General features: G+C 46.2%; 1 protein-coding gene across 1 annotated transcript in view; it reads left to right on the top strand.

Moving 5' to 3' along the window:
• The window catches only part of TG (thyroglobulin), a 272,527-nt gene that overhangs the window by 70,815 nt on the left and 188,433 nt on the right, over window positions 1–13,279 (top strand). Inside the window, 2 exon segments of the mRNA XM_010380291.2 lie at window positions 404–512; window positions 6,098–6,289. Coding sequence (XP_010378593.2) covers window positions 404–512; window positions 6,098–6,289 — 301 coding nt within the window.

Raw genomic sequence — 13,279 nt, 5'->3', positions numbered from 1 at the left:
GCTGGTCTCGAACTCCTGACCTCAAATGATCCACCCACCTTGGCCTCCCAAAGTGTTGGTATTACAGGCATGAGCCAGCGTGCCTGGCCTGGCAAACTCTTATTCATATCTCAGAACCTCACTCAGATTTACTTTTTATGGGAAACTTTTCTAGCTTCTCTTTCTCCATAGAATCAATTGCTCCTTCCTCTCTGATTACCTCTTCTCTAATTATGTGTATCTTTGCAGCTAACACTCTGGGCTGCAAGTTACTGCTTATATGTCTGTCTCCTCCAATAGACCAGGAGAAACTAACTTACCTTTGTAGCCCCGGTGCCTAGCTATGGTTAGGGTTGGATGAATGTTTGTTGGATTGAATTATTAAATATCTCAGGATAATAATGCAGCATCTTTCCATCTCCAGAAACAAGATGCACTGGGGAACTCAAAGGCCACCAGCTTTGGAAGTCTTCGCTGCCAGGTGAAAGTGAGGAGCCGTGGTCAAGATTCTCCAGCTGTGTATTTGAAAAAGGGTAGGTTGGTTGGGCTCGTTGGCTCAGGGCCACAGTAGCTTCATACGATCATGTCTGGAGCTGGTTTCCAGCAGGTGCATGTTGGGAAGAGCCAGACTGTCCCCCTCCCCACTCCACACCCGGAGCCTGGCTTCTCTGAGCTCCATTCTTTGGCAGATTCAGCACAGCATGCTTCTCAAGCAGGCACTGATCTCCCCTGTGACTGCAAAGGGATTTCCACATTATTCTCCTTTGTGCCATCAGATTTGATCCCATTGCAATCTAGCAGGGATTGAGAGTCTCTTTCTGCAGGCAGAGCTAAGTTGCAGAGTGGACACATAGCTACGAAGTGAAGGATCATGGCAGAACCCACTGAGTTCAGCCTGTGCCATCCGGAAGGCCCACCTGACCCATGAGGCTGAGTAAGCCGCTCGCCGGGGCCTGGGCGCTGGGCTCCCAGCAGCCACTCCTCCCAGGCTTCCTGATTCATAGAGCTTCTCCTTCTCCTCACTTTACACTTGATCTTAGCCAAAAGGCCGAGAAGCGATCCTTCTCCTCACTTTAATCTCTACCCTCCCAGGATGTTTTCCTCCTAGCGAACCCAGGCCCTGTCAGGTGCAGACCCTGAGTCAGTAAATCATTGGCGTCAGGCCGAGATCTAGCCTTTCTAATCACCTCTTAGAGAGTGCCGGTGCTGCTGGTCTGGGGACCACACTTTGAGTAGCAAGCTATGTAGTACCGTATAGTTTACAGCTTCCTTTCTCATTCATCTTTTCATTTCATACTCATGGAAACTCTTGGAGAAAGGCACAAAGGGGATCCCAATCCCCATGTGCACATGAGGAAGTGCTCTAGGCCGCTGCTGGCACATGGGAGAGGCAGGAGCTCTTTCCCTGGAATCCCAGGGTCTGTGCTTGCTGTTCTGCCCCACCCTGCCCACCTCCTGCCTCCTCTCCAGCAAGTGGAGAGGAAACATGTCAGCAAGGCATGCTCTGGGCCTTGTCCTCTGGGCCATGGCCAGGCTCTGCCCTGTGCCCTGTGGCTCCGTCATAGCTGTTAAGGGCTGCAGAGCGAGGGACGACGGTGGGGCCCTCCTGCCTGTGCGGAACCCCTGCTCTGACACCTATGAGCTGCATGGTCTTGGGCCTGTTCCTTGACGTTCTCGGCTTCAGTTTCCTCCTTAGTAAAACAGGAGTCATGGTGGACCAAGGTCAGTGGCAGATTGGAATGAGGTGACTTGTGTGAAGCTGTTAGGACAGGGCTGGGCTCATGGGGAAAGCTCAGTGAGTGTAGAACATTTCTGTAATCATCTTTGTTCCTGCTGAAAAGTTTCCTGAGGGCCCGAGGCCATGGCTGTGCACCAGATGACAGCCAAAGGGGGCTCGACCTGGGACTTGGGGGTTGGGTGAAGGGGAGTACAGGTGTCACTCTCTGAGGTTTGTAACTCAGGGCAAATGGCTTGGGGATTCCAGCAGCTTCAGACTTGTGCCAGGGAAAGCAGCAAGTGGAGACAATGCCACAGCCCAGGCCCAAAGCTGCCCTGACCTCGGTAGCAATTGCGAGCCCACAGCAGGGACAAGTGTTTGTGTATTTTTCCCTCTGGTCCTTCTTCCACCTAATGCCTTCGTCCCTACTTCACAAAGAGTTTGCCTGGGAGATTGGAGTCTGGCAGAGCTCGACTCTCTCTAATCTATGACCAGGGTCACTAGGATTTCTCTAGTAACCAGGGTCACTCGGATCTCTCTAATCTAGTGACCAGGGTCACTAGGATTTCTGCCGCAGTCTTCAGTCCAATTATTTTTAATATCCTGTTTTTCTTTTTAAATAACAAAACATAGGGATTATTTTCTAAAAATAAAAATCAAAATAGAATAGTAACCCCTACCCAAAATGTCCTTTAAAGTAATAGCTTGCCTTTTTACGACATCTGAAAAAATACAATTGTATTGTATTTCTGTTTAAGTGTTTGTTTTGTTTTGTTTTGTTTTTTGTCTTTTAATATCACACAGAAAGTCCTGGTGTTTGTTATTTTTATTTTTTGTTTTTATCTCCTGAAAGTTTATACTTTGGGGGAAAACTACAAAGGAAATTGGGAAAATTCCTTGTTGCCAAACTAAATCAAGGGCAGAACTATGTTTTGCTTTTTTTGGTTTGTGTTGCTTTTTGATTTAAAGCAGAAGATGCACCAGGCAGCCGTTCTAGCTCCGGGTGGAATGGAGGAGGAGGGGGAGGAGGAGTAAGTTAGGTCTGGTTTCCAACTCCTGCCTCCCTCTTCCTGTCTCTGTCTCTGTCTCTGATCAGGAACAACTTCTTTATTTCACTCGAAACTCAGTTTCTCCTCTGTAAAATGGGACTATGTCACAACCAAGGAGGACAGGACACAGTTTCTGAAAGTCGCCCACCCACGTCGTCAGTTCCCAGTAGGTAGTTAGTCATGTCCGTTCCCATCCCTGACCTTCAGTAACCTGGAAGGTGGGACTAAAGAAAGGGCCTGAGCCGCAGAGCTTGATCTGTCACCCAATACCCTCTGCTGTCTACTCCCACTTAATGACTGTGGCTTTCAACTTGGGGAATGAGCCGTGGGTCTTTCAGAATCAAAGGATGTCAGTGCCCAAAGGTTCTTTAGAGGTTGTCTAGCCCAACCCCTCATCTCACAGATGAGGTCTAGGAAAAGGAACCATCTTACTACATGTGACTTCAAAGCGGAACCTCCCCTGAGTCTGAAAGGCCTTCCTGGCCTGCTTCATTGTCCAGGCCTCTACCACGGCGGTGCAATAAGCGCTTTTGTAGGCACTATGGATGCATCTGTGAGCAAAACAGAATCACTGATTGACAGAGGAATTGATCCAGCAATAAGACCATCTCAGAGGGCAGTAAGTGCTTGGATGAAAATGAAACAGGACGAGGAGGTAAAGATGGGTATGAGCTGCTTCAGGGTGATCAGGGAAGGAATCACAGAGGAGGGGACATTGGAACTGAGATCTGAAGGATGAAAAGCAGCCCACCGGCTGGGCACGGTGGCTCACACCTGTAATCCCTGCACTTTGGGAGGCCGAGGCAGGCAGATCCTGAGGTCAGGAGATCGAGACCATCCTGACTAACACGGTGAAACCCCATGTCTACTACACATACAAAAAATTAGCTGGGCGTGGTGGTGGGCGCCTGTAGTCCTAGCTACTGGGGAGGCTGAGGCAGGAGAATGGTGTGAACCAGGGAGGCGGAGCTTGCAGTGAGCCAAGATTGAGCCACTGCACTCCAGCCTGGGCAACAGAGCGAGACTCTGTCTCAAAAAAAAAAAAAAAAAAAGAAAAGAAAAGCAGCCCACCATGCAAAGATCTCAGGGTAGGTGGTCCTCTCTGCCACCTGCCCTATGTGGAAGATACCAAGGGGAACTGAGATGTGGCCCTGGACTCCACAGCAGCACTGTCCAATGGAACCTTTGGCAGTGATGGAAATGGTCTACAGATCTGTGCTGTCCATTAGTTACTCATGACTAGTGAGCATTTGGAAGGTGGCTACTGCAATATTAACTTTGATGAAGTAACATTGATATTTAAATAGTTTCATAAGGCTATGATTATGGCATCAAACATTGGAGAATCACATGCTGTAGGGGAGGCCGACTCTCTCAAGTAGCTTAAATACAGAGAGAGAGAGAGAAAGTAGAGGCTTTAGTACAGTCACAAATGGAATGTATGAGAGATCAAGGGAGAGAGAGATGAATTCTAACTGTACAAATGCAGAGATGGACCCTTCAAATAAAGCCGGGTTTTGGTGAAGAGTGGATTTGCATTCGAGGCAGAAGGGACTGAGTGAGCCAATGCTTGGCAGGAGAACATGCTGACGTTTTGGAGATATGTAAAACACCTGCTGAGCATAAGTTAAGTGGCAGGCTCGTTGTTGTTCAGCCCTTTTATATACAGTCTACATTTTTTTGTTTTGTTTTGTTTTGTTTTGAGACGGAGTTTCACTCTGTTGCCCACACTGGAGTGCAGTGGCAGGATCTCGGCTCACTGCAACCTCTGCCTCCCAAGTTCAAGGGATTCTCCTGCCTCAGCCTCTCGAGTAGCTGGGACTACAGGCATGCATCATCGCACCCGGCTAATATTTGTATTGTTAGTAGAGACGAGATTTCACCATTTGGCCCAGCTAGTCTTGAACTCCTGACCTCAAGTGATCTGCCCGCCTCAGCCTCCCAAAGTGGTGGGATTACAGGCATGAGCCACTGTGCCCAGCCCCAGTCTATGTTTTTTCATCTGCTCAATGTTCGTGAGGATTAGTTATTATCATCCTCATTGTACAGATGGGAGGCTTGGGAGGCTGAGGATCCAAGGAATTAGGACCTTCCTTGGCAGGGTGTCCTCCCATCTGTTTGATCTGAAGCTCGCACTCTTGAGTCTCACACTGAAAACCTCTCTACGACCTCCAGGTGTATGAGTCAGATAAGATGTGGTGATCTGCCAGGCTGACAGGAGGTCAGGGTGGTGAAGGGCACAGGCCCTGGTGTCCTGTCCACCACCCACCGGCTGTGTAAACCTGAGCCAGACAGTTCGCATGTCAAGACTTTTCCCCAAATGGAAAATGGGCATAAGAATGGGGCAGACATTTAGGCTATAGTGCTCTATATATCTATCCCTGGAAAATCTCATGTTTGCAAAATGATGCTCTAAAATTAACAGGGCTGATTTGAAAACTAGAGTTAGGGATGGGAAACTCAAACCATGCCACTTTTAGGTAGACCAATGGAAAAAAAATTAACAATTCTACTTAAAAATGCTAGAACAGTTTTGAAAAAGATGTGTTGAATTCATAATAAAGAAATGCTTCTGAAGATGTAAGAGGGCAAGGTAGCTTGATGGGGGAGGGTGTAAGGAAGGGTTGAGGCTGCTAAGTTATGGAGACAAGGGCTGCTTGCACAAAGGGAAAGGAAAATTCTGCAATTATAACTTCGAAGACAGCCCCTGGATGGGGCCAGTCTCAGGCAAGAGGAAGAATGTGGGATCATGGGTATTGTGTACAGTCCTGAGTTCTTGCAGTTTGCTGCTTTCAGCTGCATTTGTTTACACAGCATTCCTTTGATGATATTTGATGGCAAAAGGCAACGACATGCTAAGAAAACTGTAGATAGTGCAAGCAATGTGACTTCAGCATTACAGTCGCCAAGCTTCCCTACCACATGTTTAAACTAATTTGTGTGACAGAAGCACATGTGCTAGCAGGGCAGTGAAAATCAAATGAAACCATGTAGGTAGAGCATGTGGCATAGGGTCTGTGTATATACTTACGGCTCAATACATATTTGCTGGTAACAATAAACATAAAAATATATGGCCATTTTTCTACACATACCCTTTGGACCCTTGAAGATGTGATGGGCATTTGTCCCAGTCTCCTGGGTCTGGGGCCATGGCCTTGGCTGGCCCCACCCTCTTCATCACAGGCACATCCAGAAGCTTTGTGGCACGGAGAGCAACTCATCTTGGCCCACACGCCACCTCGAGCACAGTTGCAGCTAAGTCAACAAACTGTCCTATGAGATCAGTAAGCTCTGTCCAACTCTGCCATGTTTTGAGGTCTTTTAAAATTTTGTTCTGCCTTTCCCCCAGGCCAAGGATCCACCACAACACTTCAGAAAAGCTTTGAACCCACTGGTTTCCAAAACATGCTTTCCGGATTGTACAACCCCATTGTGTTCTCAGCCTCAGGAACCAATCTGACTGATGCTCACCTCTTCTGTCTTCTTGCATGCGACCATGATCTGTGTTGCGATGGCTTCGTCCTCACACAGGTCCAAGGAGGTAATGGTGGTGGTGAGGGCCAGGACCTAACAAGGGATGGGGAACACACAGGGATGCAGAAGCCAGGACACACAACATGGAGCTGCCTGGGGTGTACAGTGTGAGTGCCCACACCCAAATAGAAGGCAATAGTCAAGTACACAATACACACATGGTACTCACGTTCATATTCCATGTGTCGTACACTGTGCTGGCCCCTTCACCTTGTGATACTGGTTTATTCCTTTCTGCTGTCTTTAAGGGACATATGACAAGCTCCATTTTACACACTGAGAAACTAAGGCTCAGATCGTTTAAATCATTTGCTCATGGTCAGACACCTTGAAAAGTGACAGAGCCAGGGTTTGACCCAAGTTGTGTCTTCTGCAGCACCTTACTGTCACTTGTGAAGCTGGGACTGGACATATTTGGTCAAAAAATGTTAGCTCATTCTTATTTCCCACCATCAGTCATTCAACAATGATCTATTGAGTGCCCACTGCGTACCAGGTCCTGTGATCAATATGCCTATCATTTTCAATAGTATCTCAGCAATGGAGATGCGCTTCTGTTTATGGAAATAAATTCATGTACTCAGCAGTGTGGCCTCGTGGTTGAGAAGGGACTTTGGTGTTATGGACCTGGGTTCTAGTCACTGCTGTCACTTTCTGGCTGTGTGATCTTGGACAAGTTACTTAAACGAAGTTGCACTTCCTTTGTTTATAAAATACAGATAATAATACTTTATATTGAACTACTTGTTATTAAGATAATGAGTGCAAAATGTTGCATATAGATTTGGCTCCTGGTGTGCCACTGATTGACTAAAAGGGTCTTAACTGTTTTATATGAAAACCAATCCTATTTCTCCTTAGCAGCATCAATTTGTGACTGTTTTATATGAAAACCAATCCTGTTTCTCTTAGCAGCATCAAACTGTAAGCCACTATGTGACTAGTCACATTAAATTTATGAAAAATTCTAAAGATTAGAAAAAATTGAAATAGTCTGATATATCTTGTTATGATTCTCACTTAAGTCAACAGGAGACTCTAACTGATCACCATATATGTGCAATTGAATGTGCTAGGCATTAGGAACAGATAAAAAGGACTTAGGGTCTGGGGGGAGAGGCAGTGTATACCGTGAAAGGGGAATAAATGGCCTTTGCTCATTTATTCATCTCTGCTCGCATTCAGCAAACATGTGTGGAGCACTGCTCAGCATCAGGCTTCAGAACTAGGCAGTGTGCGATGCAAATACCTGATGAGGTAGAGACATAGAAGCCTTGAAGTGTGAAGTAAGGGGATAACAAGAGGAAGGTCAGGGAAGTCTTCCAGGAAGAAGAGGAACTTGGGCCAGGTTTTGTGGGATGAGCAGTATTTAGATGACAGAGTGGGAGGATTTGGTTCAGAGTGGGTATCCTTGTGAGCTGACCTAGAGACAGAGAGACCCCACGTTTTCTGAAGACTATTAACTGAGACATGGAGTTGATCAGGAGGCAGGTGTTTTTTGGTTTCACCTCCAGGACTGTTGCTGCCTCCAGCGTCTACACAATATCCCCACCAGGCTCAGGGTAGAGAGTGTCTCCTTCTAAGAAGGACTAACCCTGCCTCCTGGGTACACGAGCCCCTTGTCTCACCTTTGCAGGGCCATGCCTGATACAATTTGGATGTTTGTCCCTCCTCATCTCATGTTGAAATGTGACCCCCAGTGTTGGAGGTGAGGCCTAGTGGGAGGTGTTAGGTAACAGGGGTGGATTTCTCATGGATGGCTTGGTGCTGTCCTCTTGACAGTGAGTGAGTTCTTGCAAGATCCTTAAAAGTATATGCCACCCCCCCAACTCCTAATCTCCTATAACATGCCTGCCCCCCCTTCACCTTCTGTCATGAATGTAAGTTTCCTGAGGCCTCACCAGCAGTAGATGCCAGCACCATGTTTCTTGTACTATCTGCAGAATCATGAGTCAATTAAATCTCTTTACTTTATAAATTACCCGGCCTCAGGTATTTCTCTATAGCAATGCAAGAACAGCCTAGTACAATGCCCCTGCCCTCCTCCCTGCTCTCCACCTGTCACTAGCCCAGTGTTTTCCAGGGTTCCCCATCAGGAAGCAGGTACAGTGTTCTTAGCCCCTCTCCCTTCTTAAAATCCAAAACACGCATGGCCCCACAAAGCTCTTGACCTCTGACCTTCCCTCGAGTGCCTCTCCGGTTGCTCTCCTTCTCTACCACAGCCAGACCCTGCAAGCTGAGACCCTGTCTCATCCCCAAACTGCTTCTACCAGATCTCCAGTCACCAGGGGCATCTTCTGCTCCTCCATAGGCCTGTTGTCTCTGGCAACTGTCACTATTTCCTGCTGTCCAGTTCTTTCGACCTTCATCTTTCTACCTCTTTCGGAAGAAAGAGGTCTTCTTTCGACATCTCCTCTTCTGACCATCCTCTCCTGACCTCCAGGATGCCCTTCTCTTGCTCCTTAAACTACCCCTTCTCTTCTCTTTCAGCTTTCTGGGTTGAATCCTTAGATGACCTTTGGGATCTTTGATAGTTCCCACCTCCACCTCTTGTGGGTCTTTGTTCTGGGTGTGACCTCTGCAGAGGTCCACATCCATACACTCATCTGCTGTCTGGATATACCCTCTTGGACATCTGTTAGGAATCTCAAAGTCAAATGAATGGGTAGATTTTACCCTAAACCAGCCGATCTCAGTGAAGGGCAGCTGAGCCACAGACCTGGGATCATACTGAATGCCCCATAGCCCCCTTCCCTTCTGTGAAGCTGTCACTCCAATTTCCTGTTGCTCTCTTATTATCATGTTTGAGACCGAGGTGTATTCCATCCCTGTCACCATAGTCTGCATTTAGGCCTGTATTATTATTTTCTTGGCACCTGTACCTGTCTCTTAATTGGCCTCTCACCACCAACCCCCACATACCTGACTAGATTCCCCTTCCTCCAAGTCATCCTATTCAACTTCAGGTCTCCTTGTGATTTCCTCCTCCTGGAATACTATTTTGTCCCTTCTCTTTGTATCCAAGTTCACATATCCAATCTCCCTGGTGGATTCAAACTCCCCAGGCTATGAAAGAGTTATTTATCCTCAGCCTTTAGGACAGCCATGCTCACTGTAGGTGCAGAGGAATGCTACTGAATAGGGCAGACCCCAAAGTGGGGAAGTGATCTGCCTGATGCCCATGTTCTAGTGGTCAGCAAAGTGGAACTTGGCTTTCCTGACTTATGGCATAGACGCTTGTGCTCTACTCCCCCTCCCACTCCCGCCATCTCCACCTCCTCCTCTCAGATCCAGAGGGAGAAAAGGATAATTGTTAATTGCTAGACTCTGAAGATAAGTGAATATTGCATTGAAAACATATAATAAGTGTTTTACCCTATTCAGAGAGATGAATTAAGACTTCCCCAAATCTTGAATCATGTGTAGGTTTAAATGAGGTAAAGATAAGAGGGAAGGTGATATTAAATGGAAAGAATAGCTTATGCAAAGGCCCTGTGGGAAGAGGATGCAAGATAAAGAAGAGAAGACTAGAGGAAGCCGTGGTCCCTGGAGCAGAGTACAAGGCCAGAGGTTTAAGGGGCAGGAGGGAGAGGCCAGGCCACAGTGAGGAGAACATTTTAGGTGGCATGAATAGTTGTTTTTATTCTAATAACAACTGGAAGCCACTGAATGTTTTAAGCAAGGAAGTGTCATGATCAGATTTGAACTTTGACATGAGTGCTTGCCATGTCATGGCTTGAGTGTGGGGAAGGTTGTGGCTGGGGGTCAGAGTAGATGCAGAGATGAGTTAGAAACTGCTGCAGTAGTCCAGGGAAGAAGGTATGGTGTCCTGGGCTAGGGCGGTTGCAGTGGAGACAGGGAATGGAAGACAGATTCAAAGCATCCCCAGGAGGCAAATTCAACAGGACTTTGAATTTGGGGATTGAGGAAGAGATGTCAATGATTGTTCTTGGGTATCTAACTTGTTCACCTGTTGTGTTGCAAAGAATGAAAGAGATTGGATGTCCAATTTGACGATGGGAGGGGGAGATTTAGGAAGGCCATGGGTCCATGTGGGGTATACTAAGTTTGAAGTGACTTTTGAGACATCCACAAAATGTCAGCTGAGTTTTGAGATGCAAAGATCCAGAGCTCAGAAGGGAAGTGTGGATGGGAGATATAAATGTGTAAATTATAGCTTCGAGTCGGTATCAAAGGTGTGGGTATGAATGCATTTTTCTAGGAGGAGGGTGGGGATGGAGCTGATCTTGATGAGCAACTACATAACAGGTAGAGAATCTGCAAAGAGATAGAGAAGGAGCAGCCAGACAGGGAGGAGGAGATGGGAATAGTGGATCCTCGCGAAAGCTAGGGTGGGAGAGGATTGCATGGTGAGGAAGTTGTCAACAGTCTTGAGTGCTGCTGAGAGTTCAAATAAGGTGATTCCTGAAAAATGCTGAGTTTAGCGCACAGTGGTCAGGGTGGCTAAAATGAGAACGTTTTGTTGGAGTGGTGGGGCAGGAACACAGATTAGAATGAGCTGATTCCTAAAATTCCTTCTTCATTTAATGCTCTATGGTTATGTGATGTGGATTCCTGTTAGTGCTTAGATAGAAAAATATGTCACACACACACACACACACACACACACTTGTATTTGTCTTGATGTATATCTATATTTAGAAACACCATAACTCAAATCAAGGATTCCTCTTTGAACTAAATGTATTTTCTAAGGATACCACAATTTCCCCAGATGCACGATGACTCACCAGACCCTATGATTTTTTTCAAGCTGGAAAGGTTGATTTCATTTTCCTTAGGATCATATATGGAAGAATGTTTCTGTTCCATGCAGCGGTAAGCCCACAAAATCCTTTTTTCCATATTGCTGGCTGGCAGCTTGCTTGCTTTTCCCTCCAAGTTTAACCTGTGATCTGTGAATTATGTTGAACTAAACACCCACCTCGCAATGCTGAAAGTCAAGCCGTCTTTGAAATACACATAAAGTATCAGGCAGATGTTTTCCCCAGTCTTGTCCAGTGGGCAAATCTGGAGTTTTAACTTATGAAGCTTTGGCTGGATCTGCTGACGACCAGGAACAGAATTCTGCTACATCCTTTACCACAGTCTGGAAAGTCATTTAGCTCCGGTGGATTTCCCCTACTTCCCCTGCTTTCGTTTCTCCCCTCCCAACAAGTCTCCAGCTTCCTGCGATCTCTACCCCTCCATGGCTTTGTTTCCACTGAGAGTTATTAGTGAAAATTCATGGGGCTTCTGAACTACATTTTAGTGGAGACTGCTTGGAAGCGGGGCTCTGAGGGCCTTGAGTGGCTTCAGGGTCACAGGAGTGCAACTGAAGCTAAGCTGGCAATATATGACCAGCAAAGTGACTTCCAGCCTCTCCCTGGCCCCCACCTCCCAGGCACAGCCTTCTCAAGGACATTTGGCACTAGTTAAAGAGGAAAGCTGTATGGGTTTCTCTACTGAGGTCTGAGAGCAAAAGGAAAAATGCACCCTGCCTCTTGTTAATTCCATCATTCTGTTCCCTGGCTTTCAAGTGAGCCAGACCACAGTGATCAGCCTTCCTCGAACTCTCCTGGGCTCTGAGAGTGTGCCCCTTGCTGGTGCTGCCCTCACATTCCACAACTGGCCCTCAAGCCTGCCCCTTGCTGAGGCTCTTGCTGCCTGCTGGCCATTCCACAATTTCTCAGCTCCTAGAAAAACCATTCTTCCTTTCTGTGCCTCAGTTTCCCCATCTGTAAAACGAGGTGGTCTAACTAGGTCAGTGATTCTCCATGGTGCTCTTTACAAACACTTATGCCCAAATGCACCCCACCCTATACACATGACCTACCAAGTCAGAAACTCTGTGGTTGATACCTAGAAATGAGCATTTTCAAAACCCTTCCTGCATTTCTGATGTCATCAGTCTAAACATCCATGTTCAGAAACCACCATATTAGATGACCTGGAAGGTCACTTAAAAAATTCAGAAGTTTACTGCAATTTAACAGTGGCCAGCAGAAGCGAAAAGAACACAGTGTGAAATTTTTAAGCCAGACATCCATGAGTCACCTACTCTGAGGAAATTCTGGAGATAGAATGGTTTAGAACTAGATCCAGATTGGACATAAATTAGGAAATTAGAATGAGGAATGGAGTAGGAGTTGTGGGATAATATATTGCCCTTTCTTTTTCCAGGGGAGTCTGAACAACTCTACTACCTAGAAGGTTTATTTATCCAAATGGGATAGATACAAATTTATAAATCTAAATATCCTCAAGCAGTTTAATTAACTTACATGAGACTCAGTTTTCTCATTGGTAAAATGGAGATAGTAATGTCTGTAAGAATTAAGGGAATTAATATACTTAAAGACTTACACAGTGGCTGGCACATAGCAGATGTAAAAAACGTGTGAGTTACTTGAATGTATCCAAATAAAATCACTATCAAATTCCATTAGCTTGAGAGTAGGTCTTTCTGATGCTAAACAAAGTCATAATTTTGGGGTAGCTTTTTAAAATTCAGAGTCAGGAGACATATTCAAGATAAAAGAGTCCAATGTCATCTCCCCTAGTTTTCTCTCCACACATCCTAGGCATATGGACACACAGTCTCTGCTTGGATATGTCCAAAGACGAGGAGCTCACTTCCTAACAGGGAAGTATGTGTCATTGGTGCATAGGTGTTAGTTTTTAATAGTTTCTTACTCCATCTCAAAAAAAAAAAATTCTTACTTTGAATCTAAATACTCCTTTATGAGACCCTTCAAGGTTGACCTCACGTGTGTGTGTATGTGAGAGAGCGAGAGAGACAGAGAGAGAGAGAGAATATGATGGGAAGTGAGGCAGAAGGGCAGGAGAAAAAGGAGGAGGAAACTGAAGCAGCAGCAGCTCAGGAAAATCACCCTGTTCAGCAGGTGTAGACCATGGTGACTGAGGATTCTGGCAGTGGTGCCCTCAGGATGTTGGAGGTACTGTCAGTGCTGTGGATGCCATGAAGAAGAGCTCT

Source organism: Rhinopithecus roxellana, chromosome 9, assembly GCF_007565055.1.
Source record: "Rhinopithecus roxellana isolate Shanxi Qingling chromosome 9, ASM756505v1, whole genome shotgun sequence".
In the NCBI taxonomy this organism is placed as follows: domain Eukaryota; kingdom Metazoa; phylum Chordata; class Mammalia; order Primates; family Cercopithecidae; genus Rhinopithecus; species Rhinopithecus roxellana.
The sequence above is the reverse complement of the archived record's forward strand: the minus strand, read 5'-3'. Positions and strand labels throughout refer to the sequence as shown.